General features: G+C 39.4%; 1 protein-coding gene across 10 annotated transcripts in view; it reads left to right on the forward strand.

Annotated features, from left to right (window-relative positions):
• The window catches only part of PHACTR2 (phosphatase and actin regulator 2), a 232,808-nt gene that overhangs the window by 153,088 nt on the left and 55,279 nt on the right, over window positions 1–24,441 (forward strand). For all 10 annotated transcript variants that reach the window (XM_019744464.2, XM_074333669.1, XM_074333671.1 and 7 more), the window contains one exon: window positions 21,516–21,596. In XM_019744464.2, the coding sequence (XP_019600023.2) occupies window positions 21,516–21,596 (81 nt within the window). The remainder of the gene's footprint in view (window positions 1–21,515; window positions 21,597–24,441) is intronic.

The raw sequence follows: 24,441 nt of genomic DNA on the forward strand, positions 1-24,441 counted from the left end.
CTTCTCCACTTGGTTACTTCCTAAAGCGATGCATGTATTTCCTCCTAGTGCAGGGTCGCTAACATTATTAGCCTTTCCTCTCAGTCCCCATTGCCTGGTCCTTAGCACTCTGTCTTAATTATTGCAGGTAGCCTCTTCGCTGTACTTAGGTATTAGCTGTAGTAGCTATAGAAAGCTATCGGATGCAGAGAAGGCAGGGAGAGGCTGGGTTCTGGCAGGAAGCCTACAAGGGGAACCTGAGCTAGCTGCTGAGGCTGACACAGAAGGTTCAGGACAGCACAGGCCGTCAGGAACCCCAGAATAAGCAAGATAACAATTTTCCAGGTGTCAGGCCAGGCAAATGTAGCAGTGGGTACCTCACACCAAAGTGACACATGTTCCACCAGGTAGGGTAGAATAACAGAGCATCCAGGTGAGTGAGATTGGGAAATCCAGGCAGGTCTTGGTAGCCAGGACGTTCTTCATATGGGTGCTGGTAGTCATGGGCAGGTGGTGCCAGGTAAAAGAATCAGATTCAAATAGGGCTCCCATCGTCTTTTTTTTTCTTTTTTCTTTTTTTTTTAAGGAATCAAGGAATAGCGCTGGTAACTAGGACAGGAAGTTACCAAAAGATTCAGGACAGAAACTCACTGTATAAAGTGGTTCTGTGAGAGTTACCTCCTCAGACCCCAAACCTCAGTTGTTGAAACTCCTGTTGCTAGAATGGCACAGCCCAAGAGCTGGGTGGGAAGAGAGAGCAGAGGTTGTAGATTTGGGGGCGAAGTTAGGCAAAGCACCCATTTCTCTCCTACAGATCATCCTGATAGCACTCACTGCAAAGGAATCTTCCTCAGGGGGACTTGGCTCCTGCTGTGTCTTACTCAAAAAGTGTGACTGACCCCACCTTGTTTCCTAAATGGTTGCCAGACTCCACAGTAACCCCAAGTGACCTTTTCTCTCATCAATCTGTGTTAGTCACAAGCCTTGGACTTAAGTCACACAGGGTCACCCACGGAGCGTGTCCTAACCCTTCTCGTCCCCAGGCCCTTCTTGCTCTTCCATCTCCCTCTGAGCACCTTCTTCCCACAACTACACCTGGTGAAATACTACCACCCAAGGATCGTCACATGTCTCTTCTTCCTGAAGATATTCTTGGCCTTGATTCTGCATCAGCTGAATAGGAACCTCCCCTCCTTTGCTTGTACTGCTATTATGACATGTGTACTTGGACTTCTCTTCTAGTTTATGTGACTGCTCCTAATTTATTATGTAAAATATTCAAGGGCAGAGACTCTGTCACTCATCTTTTTCCCCTTTAGGTGCTTATATAATAATTTGTACATGGTATGTGCACTTAAATATGCCTTGAATTGCTTATTTACTGAATATCCACTAGAACTAAAAATACAGCACTGGATGCGTTAGAACTTTATAAAAGAAATTGAAGATTGAAAAATCGTAATCGAAAAGAGAAAGACCGTAATTTAAAACACCAACCTACCCAAAACATCTGTACCCATAATTATAACCATATACAATTAAGACGCTGATAAAATAATTAGGAAAATTTCTCCTTTCCTATCTTTTGCCCTAATTTTAACAGTAAGTTATATTCCTAAATAAAACAAAACAAATAAAATCAAGGCAACTTATTTTCATTAAAGTTATGACTGTTGTTTTGTTAGTAATGGGGAAGGAATGCCAGTCTAGATTTTTAGATAATGTGGCAAGTTAACAGCTATCTATGAATCAGAATAACTTGTAGAGAATCATATGGTAAAAAGTTTAATCTACGGAAGGAACTCTGCATTTCCTAATAATAACAATGGCTAATTTTTATTGAATGCTGTTATGTGCCGGGTCCTGCTCCAAGAACTACAGTCACATTAACTCATTTAACCATCAAAACTTAGGAAGTTTAAGTGCTACTATTATTATTCCAGTTTTATTCATGAGAACACTAAGACTAGAAAATTCAAATGACTTGCCCAAGGAAACCTACCTGGTAGGAGGCAAAGGCAATACATGAAACCAAGCAATATGGCACCATAACCAATACTTCTGACCATCACACTGTGTTGTATCTCTAGAAGATAACTGCATACCCAGGTCAGTAAAGATTTTTCATTGAAAGGTGACCCAAATGCATGGGTTTGCTTCATATATTAGAGTTTTTACTGTAAGAAGGATTTGGTCTCAAGAATTATTTTGGTTCTTCTTGACTGGCCTGATTTTCGCAGTGTACACATAGAAAAATGGTTGGCAAGGATCAAAATTATGTTTGGTCTTATTAAAGATACTATTTTCTGTAACCATAGAGGCATAATGTTGCTACTAGAAACTATTTTGTATGTCTAGAAAGTAGGGCAAAGTTAGAGGCTTTGCCCAGTGGAATACTTGCTCAAGACTGGTCTAGCTACATTAATAAATGACATCACTTTGACTTTATCTCATTCCACTGAGAAGATGAAAGTGTTTTCATGTGTCATTCACCCTCATACCATACTGGAGGAAGAGAGGAGAATCTCCCCCTTTTCCCATTTTGTATAGCGAGAGAAGTTACATAACCAGCCGAAGACCACACAGCACATCCGGGTCTACATCGAGCTTCTTGCTTGTATGTTAGACAACACTCATGTGTCCTCTCAAGTGTTCGTTGAGCATCTACATCTACATGTCAGGTCCTGTTATAGATTCTAGTGATACAACACGGAACAAAAGAGACTGCCTTTCCTTACGGTACTTACATGCCAGTAGGGTTGGGAGGCAGAAAGTAAACCCAGTAAGTTAGATAGTACATTAGAAAGCAAGGAGAGAAAAAAAATAAAGCAGGGAATATGGAAGGTGGGAAGGAAGTTACAGTTTAAAATAGGAGGATTAGGGAAACTATCAAGAAGGCAACATTTGAGCAAAGAGAAGGAGGAAAGGAAAAACACGCAGAGAAATCCTATTAAGTAATCACATGCATTTCCTTCTGTCTAGTAATGGCCTTACTACACTGTGAATGTAGCCCATTAAAAACTTTTCTCTGTCCAATAACTTAACAGTGAAAATGCTCCCCCATTCATGAACCTAAATGGTTGTTAATTCTGATCTGTTGCTGGCATGATGGCTCCTAGCAAATCACTTAATTTTACTCTATGCTATTCTATTAGAAGAGGAGCAGAAATCCAGGAAAGGGATTTAACTCTGTGATATAAATGTTTTGTTGTGGCTTCCTTTCTTAAATTCAAATCCAAGAGCCAGAGTCTGACATGCCGACAGAAAGCCAGCTTCACAGAGTCCAAGTTTATAGAGTCCATAATATGGTGGTGTTTTTTGGTGAGTCCAACAGAAAATACATTTGTACATTGATGTAATAAAGCATTATTGCTTCTCTTTTCAAACAGTCCCTAACTTACATACTAGTGGTATCCCCAGTACTGCTTTGTTATATTACTTGGAATGACAAGAATGTTCCCAAATTAATTTACAAAATTCAGTTTAATTCACAATATACCTGAAGCCTGATACTATTTAGACTCATCCAAATACAGCCAAACATTATTTATCGTTACTATAGTAGATAATTTTCTAAATCTTCTATTGACATTGAGAACTTTAAGGTTGAAAAGGACCTCGCCAGTTATGTAGGTCTGTCTCCAGGGCAGGAATTCTCTGTCTCTAGCAATCCTGACAGTATATAGTCATTCACCTTCTTCTTCCTGAGCTCCCAATTCCTAGCTCTGATTATTAGGAAAGTGTTCTTTTATATTGCCCTGAAACAAATTTTCTCTAATTTTTCTAACTATCCCCTGGTACTAATACATATACAGAGGGTACCAAAAAAAATGTATACACACTTTAAGAAAGGAAAAACCTATTAAAATTGTAATACTCAATATGTACTGATAACAAAAGATGAACACAAGTCACGTTTGACTTCTGCAGTTACAGGAGGTGCTCAGAGTGGTTACCATCAGCGTCCAGATCCTTCTGATTATGGCGAACTACTGCTTGAGCAACATTGACCAAAGTTTCCACTTGTATACATTTTTTTGGCACCTCCAGTGTGTGTGTGTGTGTGTGTGTGTGTGCCTATCTCCTAATCAGTTGTTACATGATGATCCTTCCATCTTTTCTTAAAGTTCTTTCATCCCCTTGATCTGTTTTCAATTCAGTTTCTCACTGTGGGACCACACTAAATGGTCTAGATTATTGACTTAGTTTTTATTGAGTACTAGGCCCAGTGCGTCATGTGCTGGGGACACAGTGATGGACAAGCCTGATGAAGTCCCTGCTGTCCTGGAGCCCGCAGGGTGGCCTATGGGTCTGGCCATACTTCATGTTCCCATTCTTGGCTATTTTTAATGCTAAGATAACATGATGACTTTCCCAAAAATTCTTATTGCACTTCACCAACTATATTTTTACTATTTGTAATCACATCCAATATAAGAATTCATCTTGTTATTAAAATGATAAGAATTTATCAGTAAGAATGAAGTATCTTATAAATGTCTAGGGAAATGAAAGTTCCCCACTGATAACTTATATTACATTTCTGCTCATTTAATGTTCTCTGTATAGAAAAACACCACCCAGGTCCTCCTAGCGGGGTAATTTGTTTTACCCCCTGTATAACAATAAGTTATATGTTCTTTCTACATACAACCTGTACATATTGTCTGGCACATGTCCCCACCGACTTCGGTGCGTTTTCCTTACGGTGTCCAGATGCACATTCTCCCACCTGACGTTAGATTTCCCCTTTGTATCAGATCTGTCTGTTTTGAGTTGTCAGAAATCCTGTCCTATCACGTTTCAAAGAGTTAACTTTCTTGTGTTGACACCCCAGGTTGCATTTATTTTGTTACTCTTTTTCTGTTTCTCTGTACCCATTCATACCCATATTTCTTGGATACTATTTTACCTGAAAGCACCAGAAGTTTCCAGTGCTGTTTTCTTTCTGTCCTAGCTGCTGCTATCCTCCATGATACCTGATTTCCTACTATTATCTGGGTGCTTTTCCTCCCTCCCTAATTCAAGTTCAGTCAGTCTCCACCCATTTCAGCATATCATTTCTATTTTCATGGACTGGACCCCGTGTCTCGACAGACCTAGATTTATTGTCCAGAAAATCGGACCTTGTCTTTGACACCATCAATTCCAGTGGCTATTCACTTTCTTTGTCCACTCTTTTTGTGTATCATGATCTTCAGCCAGAAGAGAAGAGAACTATACCTGGCCATCCACACTTCTCTGTTTCCTACTTGGGACTTCTGACTAGATGGGCCGTCTGATTGCTTCTAGGGAAAACAGTTATTCCTGTTTTGAAAAATCAGAAGAAGGGGGTTTGAGACGTCATGGTGTGTCCTCCAGGTCTAGGAAACCCATTATGAGAAGATAGCATTCCTTCTGAGGAGCCACACAGGTCACACACAGCAGTCAGAGCTCCTAGGTAACCACTGTTTGACTCTTCCTGCCGGCTCTGAAGAATCTTTCTTGTTGTTCATTCATACAGCAAATGTTCACGGATCTCCCGCCATGAGCCCAGGTCTGTTGTATGCACAGAAATACCTTAGCAAGTGGGGGAAAGTTCTGGGCTCATGAGCCTTTTCCTTTGCTCTTGGCTATGGTGTCTGTGATGTTCATTACCACTCTTCTCGTCTGTCTTTTTTACCTACCATCCAGCTCTAGACCCACACCGAGCCATCAGCCCTTTCCTTTCCTCTGTTATCTTTTTCCTCCTGTCAACCTCTTTACTGTAGTTTTGACTCCTCTTCCTCAAAACATTTCTCTTTGTCACTTCCATACCTATGTTATTTTTCTACTCCTTCTGTATATCTTTCACCTTTTCCAGACCAGAGTAAAAGGATATGTTCCCCAACTCCTTTTACCTTCCTTTTTAGTGTCAGAACTGGTTTATATTTATAGCTCATCCAAGGGCGCTTTTTCTCCAGGGCAGAAAAGCAAAGGTCCCAGCTGAGAGATCACTGGAGTGGTTTCTGCTCAGTCCAGACCTCAGGTCCCAAGGTTACCTGTAGTTAGTTTTTGGCAGCCCCTGTGGAAACATTTCCTGTAAACTTCCCCAGCAAACTGGGCCCGTGGGAATGAGGCTTTTCACTGAGCACCAGTTTGTGCTTGCTATATCAAACCTTAGTCCTTGCAGAAAATGCAAATAGGTTTTTGCTTTTTCCAAAACTTTTCCCTCCCTTGCTTTTCTTTTTTATTGTGGCCATGAGCCAATGAGCCTGTGGTCCACAAGAAGATGTACTTACTCTTCCCACTCTAATGGTAGACTCCTGACATTTTCTTAGAAGCAGCTGTAGCTGGCTTACATGGGAGGCAGATATACGAAGGAACCACTATCTATCACTGCATTTGTGATCACGACTTTCTCAAAAGAGGTCGTTTTCTTAGTCATTCATCCCTCTGGTATTCCTCTCTGTGTGTGTGTGTGTGTGTGTGTGTGTGTGTGTGTCTATGTCTATACAGTTCTGTGAATTTTAATGTATGTATAGTTTTGTGTGAATGCCATTATAATCAGATGTACCACAGTGCCATTACTCCCACAGTGACAGCCTGCCTCCCCACCACTCCCCCAACCTCATGTCCTAACCTCTGGCAACCACTGTTCTGTTCTTCACTCTCCTTTTGTTGTTTCAAGAATGTCTTAAAAATTAGAATCATTCAGCATGAAATCTTTTTTTTTTAACTTTTATTTATTTAAGTGTGTTTTTCCGGGACCCATCAGCTCCAAGTCAAGTCGTTGTTTCAATCTAGTTGTGGAGGGCACAGCTCACCATGGCCCATGTGGGGATTGAACGGGCAACCTTGTTAAAAGCACTGTGGTCTAACCAACTGAGCTAGCTGTTCGTCCCCCAGTATGACATCTTTTAAGACTGGCTTTTTTTACTCAGCATATCACCTTTTAGATTCACGCAGGTTATTGCATGCATCAGTCATTCCTTTTGATTGTTAGGTAGCATTCCGTGGCATGGACGTAGCACAGTTTGTTAATCCATTCACCTGTTGAAGGACATATGGGTTGTTTCCAGTTTTGGGTCATTATGAATAGAGCTGCTATAAACATTCATGTAAAGGTTTTTGTGTGAGCAAACGTTTTCATTTCTCTAGTGAAAATAATGTAGGGTGAGCTTTTGGGTCACATATTAAATGCATGTTTAACTTGATAGGCAGCTACCACACTATTTCCTAGCGTTTTGCAGTCCTATTTCCATATAGGAAAGTTCCGGTTTCTCCACATCCTTGCCTGCACCTGATAATGTTGTAATGTTTTTTTAACTGTAGTTAAAAAGAAATATCTTAAAAATTGCTATCTCAACCATTTCAAAATGTACAGTATAGTAGGATAAAGCACACTTACATTGTTGTAAAACAGATCTCCAGAACTTGTGAATCTTACAGAACTGAAACTCACTACCTGTTAAACAGCGCCCGTTTGCCCCATTTCCCCGATCCCTGGTGAAGACCATTCCACTTTCCATAGCTATGATTTTGAGACGTCATTAGAGATGTCATCCAGAAGTTGTCCTACTATAACTGTTTTATTTCACTTAGCATAATGTCCTCAAAGCTCATTCGTGTTGAAGTATGTGAAAACATTTCTTTCCTTTTTAAGACTGCATAATATGTATGTATATATACTGGGGGTGCCAAAGAAATGTATACACATGACTTATATTCATCTTCTGTTATCGGTATATATTGAGTATTACCATTTTTAATACCGTTTTTCCCCGTCTTAAAATGTGTATACATGTTTTTGACACCCTGTGTACTAGTAGCCCCTGCTTTCGAAAATTTGCTTTATGCCACTTCACTTTGTCTCTGTTTTCACTAACTGAAAGAAATCCAAAGAGGATTTTTGCTTTTATGGAAAAAAGCAAAAAGTGAAAATCGCACCCAGCGTTTGTTTTGCATGCACCCTTATAGAGGCAAAGCAGTGAGATTAGCCCCACTGAGCTCCTCCCCTGGGAACCACACTCAGCATCAAGCCTCATTGCTTTGAACTGTGCCTGGGAGCATCTGGGCTGTATCTCAATGTATTCTGTGCATTTCTACTTTTACTATCGGTCAGTGTTATTTTAGGTATACCTTATCATCCTATACTCAGTCTCTTCTCTCCTACAAGCGCCCTTTTTTTAAAACAGCTTTGCTAAGCTCTACCGAACAATTCACTCACTTAATGTGTGTAAGTCAATGGTTTTTAAGTATTAGGTTGGTGCAAAAGTAATTGCAGTTTAAAAAGTTTAAAAAAAAACCTGCAAAAACTTCAATTACTTTTGCACCAACCTAATATTATTCGTAAACTATGCAATCTTTGCCACAGTCAACTTTAAACATTTTCATCATCCTAAAAAGAAATTCTGTCCCATTAACAGTCACTCCCCACTTTCCCCCAAAGTCCCCAGCTCCATTTTCTATCTCTATAGGCTTGCCTATTCTCAAAGTTTCACATAAATGGAATCATATAGTAAATATGTGGTATTTTGTGACTGGTTCCTTTCACATAGCACAGTGTTTTCAAGGTTCATTCATGTAACATGTATCAGTACTTAAGTTCTTTTTATTGTTGAATAATATTCTATTGTATGACTATACCATCCTTTATTTATCCATCCATCAGCTGATGGTCATTTGAGTTGTTTCTACTTTTGGCTATTATGAATAATTCTGTTATGAACATTTGTGTACAAGTTTTTGTGTAGACATATGTTTTCACTTCTTTTTGTTATATACCTAGAAATGGAATTGTTGAATCATATGGTAATTCAACATTTAACATTTTGTAGAACTGCCAAGACTGTTTTCCAAAGTAGCTGCACGATTTTATATTACCACCAGAAGTGTGTGAGGGTTTCAATTTCTCCACACTGTGAGCAACATTTGTTATTATCTGTCTTTTTTATTATTGCCATCCTGGTAGGTATAAAGTAGGTCCCCTAGCACTCTTGGTTCATCTTTTTCTGCCTTTTCTCATTTTCCATAGTACATTTTCCTTTCAACCCATTGTAAATTATTTATATTGTTTATTATCTGGTCCTCCTTCCCACTACGTAGATGACAAATTCCATGAGAATAGGGATTTTTGTTTTCTTTTCTGATAAAATCCCAAATCAACTAGAATAAATAGTACTTGGCTTATGTTAAGCATTCAGTAAATGTTTGTTGAATGAATGAATTAATGAAAGGCTTTTGATGGATCTTATCCCATACCTAATATGGGGTGTTTGCAAGTGAATGTGATTTGGAAAGTTCTGGAATTTGGGGAGAGGTGAGGGAAAGACAATACCTGTTTTCAATTCTTTCTTTGTGTGCACATCATTGAATGCTGCGTAAGAGCCTTAAGGAATCCTGAACAGCCAAAATAGACAAAATGAATATTTCACGAAATGTAATGGACAGGTTGGGGGCTCATTCCCTCATGAATGGATAATGAACTTAAGTAACTGTTACTGTCTGCTGTGTATGGCAGCAGCCTTTTAAAGGTCAATGTGGAGGCATCATAGACAAAAAAGGAGGCAGGATGGGGTTGTGTTTCAGTTCAACCATTCGTGTGCCTGTGTATTTTGTAACTGAACCTAATCAGACCAAATGAGTGTTAGGTATTCTGTAGATAAGCGAGATAATACATAATAATTTTATCATACATACTTTCTTGAAATTCGTTGATTCTGTTTTCCTAAATATATATGGTGGTATTAAAACAGATTTGTTTTCTATGCGCTAAATATGAAGGAACTAAATATTTTCCTTCTGTATCTTTCTCCCAGTAGAATGAATTTTTTCTTGATTGAATCTTTCTGCACATAGTGAATGGAAAGAATTATCACGGCCCTACCTTTTTGTTTATGGAGCATTTATTATTCACGATAGGGGTAAAACCCATTTATCGGAAAGAGTAATATGAGTGCTAATTTTCTGTATATTTGTCATAATTGAAATTAGTGGTTTCATAAATATTGAAACCTTCCATCACTGGTTTAAAATAGCCAGCTGCACAATGAATGCACAAACCATCAGGACCCACCTTCTACCGATATATAAACATAAGCCATAAAATCTTATTACTAAATGGAGTTGAGACTCCCCTACTTCCTGTACATTCTAGAAAATGTGACATTGTTTGTTTCATCCACCCTGAGCTTTAAGTATAAATTTGTTGAGCCGTAGAGCTGACTAGAATCTCAGGCTTCCAGCCTTCCCAGGGGGACCTAGGTTCTTCTAGGGCAAGTGAACTCAGGTAAGCAGGGCATTTTCACTGAGCATTCTATGAAAACATTCTCAAAAGAGTCATGGATACTATAGACTTTGCTGATTTCTGATTATAAATGACATTTTTAAAAAGAATCACACTCACTAGAATCTGGTAATGTAGCATTAACTTGCTTTTTTTTTTTTTTTTCTTTGCCACATTTAATTCCTAAGTGGGATGTGGAAAAAAGGAGCATTGTTCCCATTGATCTCTTAACAAAAAAGGTTTCCATTGGCATGAGGCATAGTTGAGTTTGTGTTGCTTTAAGAGAGGCTCTGATTGTTTATACGCTGTACTTGGGTGGATAATTTCCTAATTTCATTTTCCTTTGGGGTGGTGCCACTTTTAAACACTTCTAAAGGTACTGCAGGGTTCCTTCTGGCCTGGGTCAGAGAGCTCCTGTCAGGAAAGTCCATTATTTTATTTCCTTTGCATATTATTTCCCTTTGAGGTTTTGTTTTGGGTTGTTGTTTTTTTTCATCCTGTGATACGAATCCGGTCTTTACCACTAAGGGCTAAGTCCTGGAAAGTGACTGCTTTTGGCTTAGGCATTTTCCTGATTTGTTTCCCACTTGGAATATAAATTATAGTTTTAATTCTTATTTCCTTTTGTTAGGTGAAAGGAGTTCGCTCCTGTAAGCTTACAACATTTTTTTCCACGTAAGTTTTCTTCAGCTGCTTTCCCAAACAAACCCAGGCACTCTAGGTTTTGAAACGGATACTCTTGAAGTTTCTTTATTCCAAAGTATAAGTGTTTCCTTAGTACCTTTTATAAGACAGGGCATGAGAAGCTATGTGAGAGAAATACAAGAGAATAAAAAGCATGGTAGGAGAGAAGACTGGATAACTGGAAAATAATGAACAATTATATATCAGTGTGGTTAAAATTCTTTGAAAATTCCTTCTGATGAATTTTTATTTTAGATGTATGGCTCTCTGCATTAATGTAGTCCAAACATGTCTTATAATTTATTTTTTAAATTTTGGTAGAAAACACAGAACATAAAAATTACCATCTTAACCATTTTAAGTGTCTTAAACTGAAATGCTCTACTGAACTGCAACCGATTTTGAGACTATTTTTGTGTTGCAAAGCTTAATTTCTCTACCCATTTAATCGATCACCCATTTCCTCCCCCTAACACCACCACCCCTGTAATTTGTTTTTAAAGAAAACCTTAGGTGAACCAAGTGTAAAACATTAGTGACACCAATTAAAATTTAATCACCTGTTTAAATCTGATATTGAGATACTGCTGGCATTATGTAGTCTTTTTTGCTGTGTTTCTTAATTCAGTGCTAAAAGGTTCAATTTAGTTACTACCGCATGAGATTTGAAAATGTTCCCTTTGAATAATTTGCTACATGTGTAGCATATGAAGTAAAGTGTTTTTTTGTGTGTGTTTTTTTGAAGTAAAGTGTTTTTTAACAAATAAAAGCTTAAAAACCTTTTATTTCTGTTACTCATTTGAAGTTATATTTGGAATTAAACATAAAAAGTAAGAATAACATACGTGGATATTAATAATAATAACTAACCCTTATTCTGTTTTACCTGTGTGCCGGATGCTATTTTCAATGCTTGTAATCTTCCCAGTTACTCTATGAAGTAGGTTGCTATTATAATTCCCATATCACTAAAGGGTAAACTGAGGCACAGAAAAGTTAAATAACGTCCTAAGTTCCAGGGCTTATAAACAGCATAGCCAATATTTGAACCTCAGAGGCCTGGCTTCAGTCTTCATTCTTAACCCTGTGAAATGCTGCCTTCTAGATGAATAGCATATTAAGGTAAAAATATCAATAGGATATTATCAAAGGGATATGCATTTGTAGACAGGAGAAAATGGATAGTTAGGGAGCAAAAAAGTAATATTGATGTGGCCCCTACATTGTGCCTAAGAGTTTACAAGATGTTTTGATTATCCGAATGTCCACCCAAGTTAGGTTTTCCTACCTCTGTTTTCCTATGAGGAACAAAGGCAGGAGTCCATAGTTTAGGAGCTTGCTTTACAGTCACCTGCTAATATACTGCAAGGTCTGGTTTTGAACTCAGGATGTCTTCTTAAAAGGGTTAGACTGTGTGGTTCCTGATCCATTTCCTGTGTTCTAGCCTTTTCAATCCCCAAGAAGAATGGTGAGACCCTGATACAACCTTAATAACCAGAAATTTTGAAAGAGAGTGGAAAGGGAGACTACTGAAAGGGAGCATGTCAACATGGAAAGTTACCATTGTTAGCAAACCTTACACATTATAGTTTCAGGTACATTTCCCCAGTCCGCAAACATTTTTTGGTATCTTCTCATGGAAAACATAAACTTTAGTTTAAGTTACCTTTGGTTCTCTTATTGCAGAGTCAAGCAGGACTCAGATGTCAGTTTTCCTTCCTGGTTTAGTCTTGTCCTGGACCAGTTTTGCCAAAGAAATAATGTCTTTTACAAATACCGTGTACCTTCTCTTGTGTAGGCAAGATGGTGGGTAAAGGAGGGCAATGTTTAAAGTGCTCAAGAAAACAAACTTTTTAATCATCTTAAGAAACCTATTCTGATTAGATATGTACATGAAAGTAATAAACATGGATTTGGGGAAAGCCTACTCCATCTTCTTACTAATTTAGACTGGTTACTCATACCTATTAGTTTGAGTTGGTCATGTTTTAATTTCTATTGTTCGTAGGTTAACTAAGTAAAATAGGCTGTTAAAGATTGTACATTTTCCACCTCAAAATATTTCACCTAAGATAGGAATAATTTCAGATGGCTTTAATCCTGGATAATAGAATTCGATATTTAAGTGAATGAGAATGTCTTAATTTAGGAGAGCTTAATATTACTGAGGTTTCTTTCATATCCCCTCTTGCTTTTCATTTGACTGCCTGATCAAAGGTGAAATAGAATATTATTGTTGAGTCCTGACATGTGTAAGACTGTCCTAGAGCCGATCATGGGGAAGGTAGGTGTCAGAATTAGAAGTTCAGGCCCTCTAGAAGCTATTTCTCTAATGGTATTACGATCTTCTAGTTTAAAAAAAACCTCTTCAGCATTTAAAGCAGAGATTTATTTTGATATCAGGTCTCTAGCTTGTTCTTAGTGTGAAGTTAGAATGTAATTACTCTAGGGACAATGATCGTTATCTTTATTTTAAACATCTGTCCCTTTTGTGGTATCACCCTGTCTTTGATTTTGTATCTTTTGTTAAGAAACAAGAAATGGAAACAAACAAGAAGTGAAAACTTTTTGTCGAACTGGATTAATCCAAAAGCACCAGTCTTACACATGTGTGTTTCTCATGAGTTTACAAGAGGGTAGAAGAAAGAGGGACAAGCAGTGTTTCACGTAGTTCGCAAATCCTGGCCTCTGATTACTCTCCTGAGATTACTTGTACTTCCTGACGCAGCTGGGATCAGGGACTTGCTCATTGTTCTAGACCTAAAAATCCTTTGGGAGTAAAAACCAGGTGTCCCCTTGGTTTGATCTACCATCGCTATTCCCGGCTCACCCCCTCGAAACACAATGATTTCAGCTGCTGCTATTTGCCCAGGGCAAAATCATCACCTCTTTTCTCCTCCCACTGCCATTTTTTTCTGTCACCTCTGTCACCTGAAATTTTAAAAAGTATTCCATACATCATTCACTGAAGAAGCATGATGCTGAACAGTTTGTAAAACATCTACCTTTTATGGGAAAAAGTGAATTTTTGAATTTGCCTAAGAAAGTCTGGAAGGATTCACAAGACACAAACAAAAGTGGTTAGTTGTGCATGGAATAAGGGCGGGCTTTCAGTTTGAATAGGTGGAGAACAAAGTGAGAACCATTGGGGTACAGAGTTACAGAGTGAGAGTGAGAATTTTTACTGTATTCTTTTGTAATTTGAATTATGAGAACGGACCACCATCTAAAAATTGCCCATTTAAAATTAACTTTTAAAAGTTGTCCTTCTGTCTCACGTCTTGAAGGAAAATTAGAAAGCATTGTACCTCTCATTGGAAAGTTGACATCTTTGTCATTATCAACTCAGATTGGAAAATGCAAGGGATACGCTTTTGGTTAAACATATCTGGGTTCAACCAGATTCTAAGTATGTGACTGGAAAATGTGTTTGTCCTCTGTAAGTTTTCTATATATTCTTATGTATTCTAAGGAAGTAATAATAATTACTTAGCCTATCTTTCAGGAATACTGGGAAGATTGATGAGAAAATAAATGTAAAAATGCTATCTAAGCACCAAATAAATTAATGACTCCCATCAGGTTTCTGGAGGAAGTTGTGACACTGATTTCCCAAGAGAAGGAAGGGACATAGATCTCTCGATCTTCCTTATTCTTAAAGCCTGGTCAAGTTTCAAACTCTTCATGGGGAAAAAGAGGGTCTATGTAGTTCTTCTTTCATATTTATGCCTCGAAAACCTAGAGAATCTTTAGCTGCTGCTGGAAGAAAATTCAATTTATAAAAGCATCATTGATTAGTAACAGCTCTTCGCTGCTGATGAATAATAACAGGCTTAGCAAACAGGGAATTTGTTGGTTCGTGTAACTGAGAAGCCTAGGGACAAATGACCTTCAGGCATGGTTGGATCCAGGTGCTTAGCAGCCATGATTAAGAATCTGTGTCTTCATAGAGGGAGCACATATGCAAAGCGCTGCTCTCGCTGGAGCCGCTGCTGGTCCACGTAAAGGTGCCTGGACCTCGTCTCCTGAAGCCAAGTGAACCTAACTAATCCTACAGCTCATAGACGCCGTTTCTTCCCATGTGAAATGGGCATAGTGAAGCTGAGACCTGGGGTTTATCCTGAGGATTTAATAAGGAAATGTGCACAAAGTGCTGGCTATACGGCCTGATAATAAATGGTAACTAGTAAAAAAAAAAAAGAATCTGTGTCTTAATTTTGAGTTTTACGTTCCTTTGTATTGGCTTTTTTTTTTTTTTTTTAAGTTAGGCTCTCTCACTCTGGTTGCAGAATGAGTGCGAGCTGCTCTAAGCTTCTATTCAGCTAGTTTTAGCAGTTCCAGAAGAAAGAGAAAGCCTTCCGTTTTTAGTGTTCCAACAAAATTCTTGGGCCTGGATCTCATTAGTTGCAATTTGGGTGGTGCCCGTCTCTGAACCAAGCACCAGTGCCAAGGAGATACTGGGCTCTGATTGGATAAGCCTGGGAGCCCTCTAGCCCAGCAGTGGGGTTAGCCTCAGACACAGGACATGGACTAAGAAAGGACGAAGGTGGTCCCTCACGGGCTAAAATTCAAGAGGGCTGTTTCTAAAAGAAGTAGAAAAGGATGCTAGACATGTCTTCCCTCCCAGCCCCTACACAGTAACAGAAAATACACTTAAGTGCACAGTGTCTACTCTGTAATAAATTATTTGGGGCATTATGAGGATGGAATAATAAACAAGACATCCCTGATAGGGCTTAGACTACAGTCATGTGAATATGCAACTATGTACATATGTAGCAATGAAAAATATAGTAAGTGCTATAACAGAAATAATAATAATAAACACTGTTGAAATCTTTCTAAATTCTGGGTGCTAGTCTAAGCATTTTACTTGTTTTAACTCATTTAATCACCATAAGACCCAGAAAGGTAGCAGCTATTATTCCACTTTGCAGATGAAGAAGCTATGGCACAGAGAAGTTAGTTACTTCAAAATGCTTGAGGAGCGTAGAGCATTGTTACTAATTCTAGCCGGTTTGGATAGTGAGACCCCACGCAGGGGGTGCTGTTTGAAGAGGACTTAAAATTCTACGGAAGATTTCACCAGAGAGCAACAGGGAAACAGTCTAATTCTAGGAGGAAGGAACAATAAAAGAAAGAGTGGAGCTGAGCAGGTACAGGAGATGTTTAGGAAATGTCAAGAAGTGAAGTTTGACTTGAACATGAGCCTTGTGAAAAGGAGCGATGAAACACAAAGTGAGAGGAAGAGTGGTTCGTTGGGACTCGTTGTAAAGCCTGGATGCTGTTCCGAGAGTTTGACTTTGTTCTTGTCTGTAGATTTGGGAGTAGGGAGTGGCATGGATAATCAAGAAAATGTCCAGACTCCTGACTGTTCTTAGGTGGGGATGTTGGCTTTATTTCTCTGCCTTACATTCTTGAGATGTTTTGGAAGGTTTTTGCAAATGTCCCGTTGGATGGCGTGTTCGTGGTTGTTTCTTTAAATGACTAAGCTACGCCTTAGTAAAGGGTCTTTGAAAAAGGAGATCGTTTCTTGACATTCTGTTTTCTGTAACTACTGTTGAGGAGAGGTAAAGCAAAGCCAGGCTCTTATAGAACACTTTCAACACAAGACAAGCAGTTCTCTGTTTCTATCACAGTTTCACAGTAAGGCCATTCATACTCAGAACCAAGAAGATAACATGGCACGCTTATTTAATCGTCTTCTATTTGGTTCCGTCATTACACGGTGTGAGAATTGAGAATTAGGACTCTGTTCTGGCCAAAAGAAAACACAAGTGGCTTGTTGACTGCAAGATTTACTCTTACAGATACTTCCAGAGGAATATAAAATCTTGGCTGTGCATCCTCAGAAAGGAGCTGGTGGCGTATGCCCCAGCTTCCTCCCCTGAATGCAGGCTTTATGCCTAAAAGGACATCATAAATCATTTGTAATTTACGATGAGCCCAATTGTGTGCAACACTCTGCTAGTTGGCTGGTGTCTGTCCCCTACACACTATGACCTCCCTTCTTCAGTGCATACAGGGACTTTCACAGATGAGCTGTAGGATGGAGACCTGAGGATTTTCCCCTTGGCTGGCCCAGCCAAGGAGTAGAGGAGGGAGAAGACAGAAGACTCTTGTTCTGAGAGTTTTGCACAAGCCTCACTTGCTGTCTCTAGATTGGAGGTGAGAGAGAGGCAGAAAACAAGATCATTATCGTTATTAGCCTACTTTCATTCATTTACTCAACAAAGACACATATTTTCTGAGTGCCAACAACCTGGAAGGCACTGGTGGGGATGCGGCAGTAAACAAAATGGAGTTTTGGTGCTCATCAAAATGACACTCACACTAAATAGTAGGTCCTATGTCAGAAGGTGATGACAGATTTTTCAGGGTAAGATGGATAAAAACAGGAAGGGGAACAAGTAATTCTATACTGGGTGTGCAAGAAAGGGATTTCTAATAAGGTGAGCTTTGAGCGAGGCTTGAAGGAAGCGATGGAGTAAGCTACGCGGGTTCTGGGGAAATCACATCCCAGATAAGGACTGAGTCCACCATGTAGGTGCATGTCTCAGGTGAGAAGCCGCGGGGAGTGGTGGGGCTGGAGCAGAGAGAGCCAGGAGAGAATGGTAAAGAGAGAAGCCAGATGGGGGAGGGCCAGCCTAGAGGTCATTCAGAGACCATGCCAAAGAGTTGAGATAATTGAAAGTGAGATGAACAGCTATTGGAAGATTTTGGTGGTTGATCCTTTTCAAATACTCGAAAGCCCAGAGTTTAAGCACGAAGTCAGGGAAACAGAGGACCATGCTTCCTTCACGTCTTAGAGAAGAATGTGTGTGCTGTTATAATCAGGATTGAACTGCCAGAACTTTAATTCAGCCAATGCAGGGAGTGAAACAGCAATCACGGTTTTGCTTGATCTTGGTGTAAACAATCACACATGCTTTTTCAATTGAGATAAAAGTGAGTAACCATGAGCCATTTACTCAGCTGGTGAGAATCCTTTTCATGGATAGACCTAGCTCGTGCATCCAGTCAGTGATGTGTGCTCTGCTACGTCTCTTCCCCGGCAGTTTTTGGTTATGCTGCAGCTATGAGTGAGCCCCCCCCCCCAACATCACTACTGTTCTTGCACAGATTTGGGTGAGCCTCCGAGTCAAAGAGCAGCTGGCGGGGTACTTGGGATCAGATTATAGGAGGCTTCAATAACCCACTGTGCTCTTCGTGAACACAGAGCCAACGCAGGCTGTCTAGAGCTATGGGGAACATGGGCTCTGTTCAGGACCATAAGTTACATGGAGTGCGATTTCCACTCCTTGCGAAAAATACCTTCCTAACAATGAGGGTGATGAATACCTGGGGTAGGCTGTGCCGTAGTTACCATCTTGCCTCTAAATGTTTGCAAGCAGGTGAGCACATCTCAGGAACGTTCCTGAAATGACTCTTGCTTTGTGTGGCACGTTGGACTAGAGTAACCTCGCAGAGTCATGCCAATGCAAAACCCTTCTGAGCCTATGAAAAGTGTCCAGTGAATGCACTCTGCAAACACACAGACACTGTATAAACAGGAGGCAAATATTTTAAAAGATGAAGAGTGAAATACTTGTTCTTCTGGGAGAGCAGTGGTTGGAACCTTCTGCCCGAACAACATACCTTCCATGCCCAGTCACTTGTAGTTTGTTCTCATTGGCCCCGTACACAGTTATCTGCTTTATGTGTGAAAAATGTGCTCAGCCAAAGACCAAACAAATAGTCAAAGGCATTTTCCTATCAGGGCCCATTTGTAGGAGGTAGAGCCGAAGAACAAAGCTGTCGGTTTTGAGGCTTGTCAGGAAGCCAAGCTGCTGCTTCAGAGCTCCAGGATTTACAAGGCAGAAAGAGGAGGGATTTTTTTCAGCTGAGGTTAAGTTAGAATTAAAGAAACAGAAAACTTAAACCTAAAATTAAAGCATCCTCTGGGATCCAGGCTGGAAAAGCAAAAGCAAAAATGGGATATGTTCTGGGCTCTCCGATGATTTTTATCGTGCAAGAATGAAAACTTTTGAAGGTGCCCAAAGCAGAGATTACAGAATGGCCTTGATTAATGATACTGGATCCCACAGCATTTGAGCTGGATGAGTCGTCCTTTAGGAATCATTGACTCTTGTCCCTCCACTTACAGATAATGGATCAGAACTGGAACTGGAAGAGACTGCCCAGTTGTCACACAACTGGTTGTGGAAGTTCTGGTACTAGAATCCAAGACTCCTGACAACCATTTTGTGTTTTCGGCCACTTGACAGAAACAGCAAACAATTGAAAGTTCTATTTCCTAAGAGCAAGGGGCAGACAGCTACAATGACTGTATTCTGAACTGGCAGCGCATTTGGTTTCCCAGAATGTGACCTGATCCCCCAGAGCCAGTGGCACTTGCTCTTGCAGTTGCCAACCTGCGTCCTCAAACTTAGGGCTGCACAGCGTGGAATGTCTGTGCCCACCCTCCAGGAGTGGAGGCTGAGACAATTGCGGTAGGAGGTCTGCCTCCCCTTAGAGCCCCAGTCAAGCATGAATGAGTTTGGACAGTGCTGGGGAGACTGCCGGGGTCAGGGTCAGTCCTTCTAAGCACCTGTACGACAATCTCAGCACTGCCCGACAGTGTGAACTGCCTGACAGTGTGAATTGCCCGACAGTGTGAACTGCCCGACAGTGTGATCGGGCTTCTCTCCTCTTTGACAAAAACCTGAGCAACGTGAAACTGTGTTTAAATAACAACATTCTTTTTACATAAAAGAACTCCCATGAGAGAATAGTTCCTGCTGCCCTCCCCTGCCCCCCCCCACACACACCCAGTTTACTCTGTCCATTGAAATCACCAGCATTTAAGTGAGATCTGGTTACTTGCCTCTATTAGGAGGGTGGAGAGCAGGAGTGGGTACGTAATCCAAAGGAAGAGGAGAGGGTTTTCTGTATGTCTCTCCATTTGAACCAATAAGATGTTAATTATCATTCTTTTGACTCTTCATTTATTCACTTATTCATTCATTTTCTTGTTTACATTCTGATCCTATATAAAAAAAAATGTTTGACAAAACTTAGAACAAAGGCCGCATATGCTGGAAATAAAATAAAAATAAAGTCAGGTTGCTGAGAGGGGTGAAACCAATTTCGCCCACGAATTGTCATAGAAAATCTGTGTTATATATTAAGTTTTACTCTGACCTTTCTGGCAACCAGGATTGAAAAAGAAACACACAATTCCTAGTTAGCAGAAAGGGAAAAAAACTTCCAACTGCTTCAAGAGAGACTAAGTGTTGCAATTCTGGGGCTCATGGCATTACCAAACACTTACAGAGGACTTTCCGGTGCTTAAGACAAAGCTCCCAGCCCAAGTACACCCCCTTTCTTGTTCTCTGTCTTCAAAGTGTCTTTGTTTTGGGCCACCTGAAGCCCCCCACCCCCCAAAAAAAAACATGTTCGTAGTGTTATCATGAGCTCTGTTTGTATGTGTCAGGGCATGGCTTAGGGTACTGGGGTTTAATTTTGGTCTCGAAATTATGTTGTCCAGGGCGTCTCTAGGATTTCCCGATGAGGACACAAATTGGAACTGTAGGGAGGCTCAGGATCCAGTCCTGCAGTGGCTACCCTGTCTCCACCAACATACCTTTCCTTCTCCCCAAATAACCCTAAGCCTCCTTCTCTGGCCCTTTTTTGCTGTGTCAAGGTGCTTTTTTTCAACAGGGCATCCGGAGAGAAGAGAGTTCTACAGAATATACTTTGGGGAATGTGGGCTCAAAGGATTAGTAGATGACATGACCGTGTATTAATTTCACACCCCTTCTTGGGCTCTGGAAGTGGGGAATGAAGTTTGCAGTTACATAGACATAGAGTTCAGGAACTGATATTTTACACATATAAGGTGAATGGAAAAAGCCGCACTCTGAGCTCCTAAGCTCCATTCTGAAGTTGTAACTGGAATGTAGATTCTCCCAGAAGAAGGAAGCAGTGTCAACATTCCTATCCCTTTATATGCCTGTGAAAGCATGAATTGACTCCATTCTCCTAAGACGTGGGATATATCAGAGGATATACCAGAACACCCTAAAATTTGCGAGAATGGCAAAGAAAAGAGTTAATAGAAATCTGATGTGTTGGACTTTTGGTGTGAGAGAGAAATAGACGGTGTGAGAGAGAAAACACGGGGAAAGTAGTTCCTTCTCTCTGGGTTACCTGAATATTTACTGAAAATTTGTTTCTAATGTAAGCATATGTATCCTCTACATACATTTCATGTTCATAGAAAACCTATGTTTTAGATTGCATTGTTACTAAAGAAAGGAATATTTCAAAGTCAGAAGTAGCCTTGTGCTCTATAGTTGATGTGAAATAATTTGTCTGGATTCTTGGCCAAACATCATCATTTGAAAGACCAGGCGCAGTGGCTGGTTTCAGATCACGGGTTGGAGTCACTGTCCTCGTCCTAATTGTGTTGACTCAAATCGCATGATTTGCTAGACAACTTGAAAAACTGGGCTTTGAGCCGTCAAGTGAACAGAATGAATATGCTCGATTCTACATGGAAAGTTTTTCATATTTATTTTAAGCAATGACTTGAGTCTTACTTGTGCTTGTTCTTTTTTAAAAGTATTAGAAAGGAAGATATCCACAAGACAAAGTAGAGAGGAGCTGATACGAAGGGGAGTTCTTAAGGAGTTGCCTGATCAAGGTGAGGAAATTAATTATACATTTAAAATAATTTGATCCTTCATTCTTTGCTCTTTCATTTTCTTTTGAAATTTAAGATGATCATGGTCTCTGGGAGATAAAGCCGTGAGTACCGCACCCCGAGAATCTTGCTTTAGTTCAGAATGCCTTTGTGAACTGCAAAGAATCTAAGGTCTTCTAGGAAAGAATTTCAATGGCCTTTTTTTGGTGAGTCCTTCACCATATGTCACTCTAAACCTAAAGCTCTACAAAAATACACTGTAGCTAGAGATACAGATAAGATGCAAATGCTTCCATGATTCCTCTATTCTTGAGCTTCAATCTTTCTATACAAGTTAACTCAATTGTTTGAGTAAATGCAAAGTTTTAGCGTGGCTCCTGCCTTGGTTTCTTAAGTCTACCAGTGAAAGAAAAGAGAGACCACGTACCTCTCTTGTACTTTATAATACACTCAAATGTGCAATCAATAAGGCACGAATGAGCAAATTAAATTAATCTGCTTTATGCAGTCTCTCAAGTAATTTTCAATATTGTTCTCTTTTTTATTTCTTTGAGTCTAGTTGTCTCTCACCTTTTCACCAACACTTAGTATTTCCAAGTATTTTTTTTCCCTGCGTCTAATCTTCTTACCTTTTTTCTCTATCCTCCCAAGGGGGAATCTTGCTCAAAAGACAAGGTTTAGGTAGAAACGAGATAAACCCTCAAAAGAAGACACCAAGGTTGGTTATTTCTCCAAATAAGTAATACCAAATAACTTTCACTGCTCCCACTACTATTGAAACTAAAGAAAATTTTTGTTGTAACATTGATGATTTACTTCATCCCTTACCCTACCCCCACACATTTACTGGGGTAAATTATTATTATTGTACTTTTATGGGAACAAATGAAATGCTATTAAATATAGGAATTGAAATAATCGTACTTCTCTTTTCCTGATATATGTTCCTTGCAAAGAACTTAACATCTTTTGGCATTCACTACTTAATAAATCACTTGATACCCCTTTTCCAACATGTGAGTAATTCCAGAGTGGAGCTAGGAAATGCTTTCCTATTTTACTCCTGCTTCAAAGAAAACAAGGAAGTCTGGAGTGAATGCTACCATTTTTCTTGAGCCCTTACAATTTTAGGTATTTTAGTGCACTTTCCGGCCTATTATACTTTTTTCACTCCATTTGATGAATGAATTTTAGGTCTTCCCTAATTTTCTATTACCTTGAAGCTATTTATTTCCTGTCTGGAACTTTTAAAAATGAAAAATGCACATCCCTAACTTTTTTCTTTTTCTTTTTTTTTTTTTACTTGAAGGTCGGTTTATAGTGTCAAACTTCTCTCTAATCTCTCTGGAAGCATTAGAGAAATTACAAATCCACTGAAATCTGAATGATGCACAGTCACCTTGATGGGATGGGCCACTGCACTTCTTTGGTTTCCTTTATTTGGAAATATTTTAAAGAAGGGGGAAAACAATGAGGAAATTTATGATTGAAACTGTTAATGAGTATTAGAGATTAAAGGCCCCTTTTTTAAATCTAATTAAAAGGTGTAGCTAAAAAAGAGTTTACTTTTCCTAAAAACAAGTGGCAATTGTCAATCTAAAGAAATGCTTAGTATTGTTTCATTTTTATTCTGCCTAATCTATTTAAACTATTTGCATGATGGGTTACAATTTCATATACTTATTTCCCCAAAACATGTGACCTATTTGACCTTTTTATTTAACTTTTGCAAACTAACATTACAGGTTTTAAAACATAAAAGGACAAAACAATTGTTAACCCAAACATAATGTAATAAATAGGTTTAATGTTTGGGAACTCATAAATTAGTGAATTTTACTTTCCACCTTTTGCATGGTCTCTAGAAACCACTATAGAAATTACCTAATATTTCAGTGACCCCAGGGATACCTGTTGTATATAGAGTCCTTCCCCTTTTCAGGCAAAGGCTGGAGAAAATATTTTTCTGTCATTTTTCCAAAAACAATTATCTTGAGAATTTCGATCTGTTTTCAGCTCTAGCCAGAGACTGGAAGCTGCTGTGCTTGGTGACAACCTCTTCTCTTCTGCCAATGAGGATTCATTCTTTGCTTTGATCTTAACCTTGCCTTAGCTCTTGACAGTGCTTGTCAATTATGCCCTTTTTATGCAGGGAGCCAAGTAGACTTTTTAAATCTCTCCAGCTACCCTGGGTTTGACCTCGTCCCATCTCCCCCTTACCCTCCTTCCTAGCTATTATTATTATTATTACTATTCTTTTTAGATTATCTTTTTTCATACCAAAGTCTAACTTGAGTCTAAAAATTCTTCTTTCCTGAGAAGTCCATAGTTTAGTCCAAGCTCAATTCTTATATTCTGATTCTTTCCTTCCATCTTTTCCCTTAACTTAAACAGGAAGGCACATAGATGTTTTTGCCTGCCCGCCAGCCTCCTTTCCTTTTCTCTCCTGGTATATTTTTTAACCTTCTCATGAGTCCCTCACCTTTTGTTCATACATGATTTTCTGCTCATCTCTGTTCCTGTGTTAACTATATCCCAGATACACCTGTTTACCAGAAAGAGGGAACCCTCGAATACTCTCATGCTCCTTATTTAACCGCTTATTTCTGTGTGTGCTTTATCTCCTGGTTTACTTTAATCTCGTGACTCAGTTTCTAAGTTTTTTTCTTTGCATGCAAATACCCCCGTAAGACGTGGCCTGGGCTTCTTGCTGTAACCTGCAGTCTAGCTCAGCATCTTCTTTTGCCTTCCTTTGCTAAGCTTCTATTTTAATTACATATTTAAACTATATCAAGGACTTAACTTGTTTTAATTCTAAAGTGATATACAAAACTAGAAAACCTTC

Source organism: Rhinolophus sinicus, linkage group LG05 (assembly GCF_036562045.2).
Source record: "Rhinolophus sinicus isolate RSC01 linkage group LG05, ASM3656204v1, whole genome shotgun sequence".
Taxonomy (NCBI): Eukaryota; Metazoa; Chordata; class Mammalia; order Chiroptera; family Rhinolophidae; genus Rhinolophus; species Rhinolophus sinicus.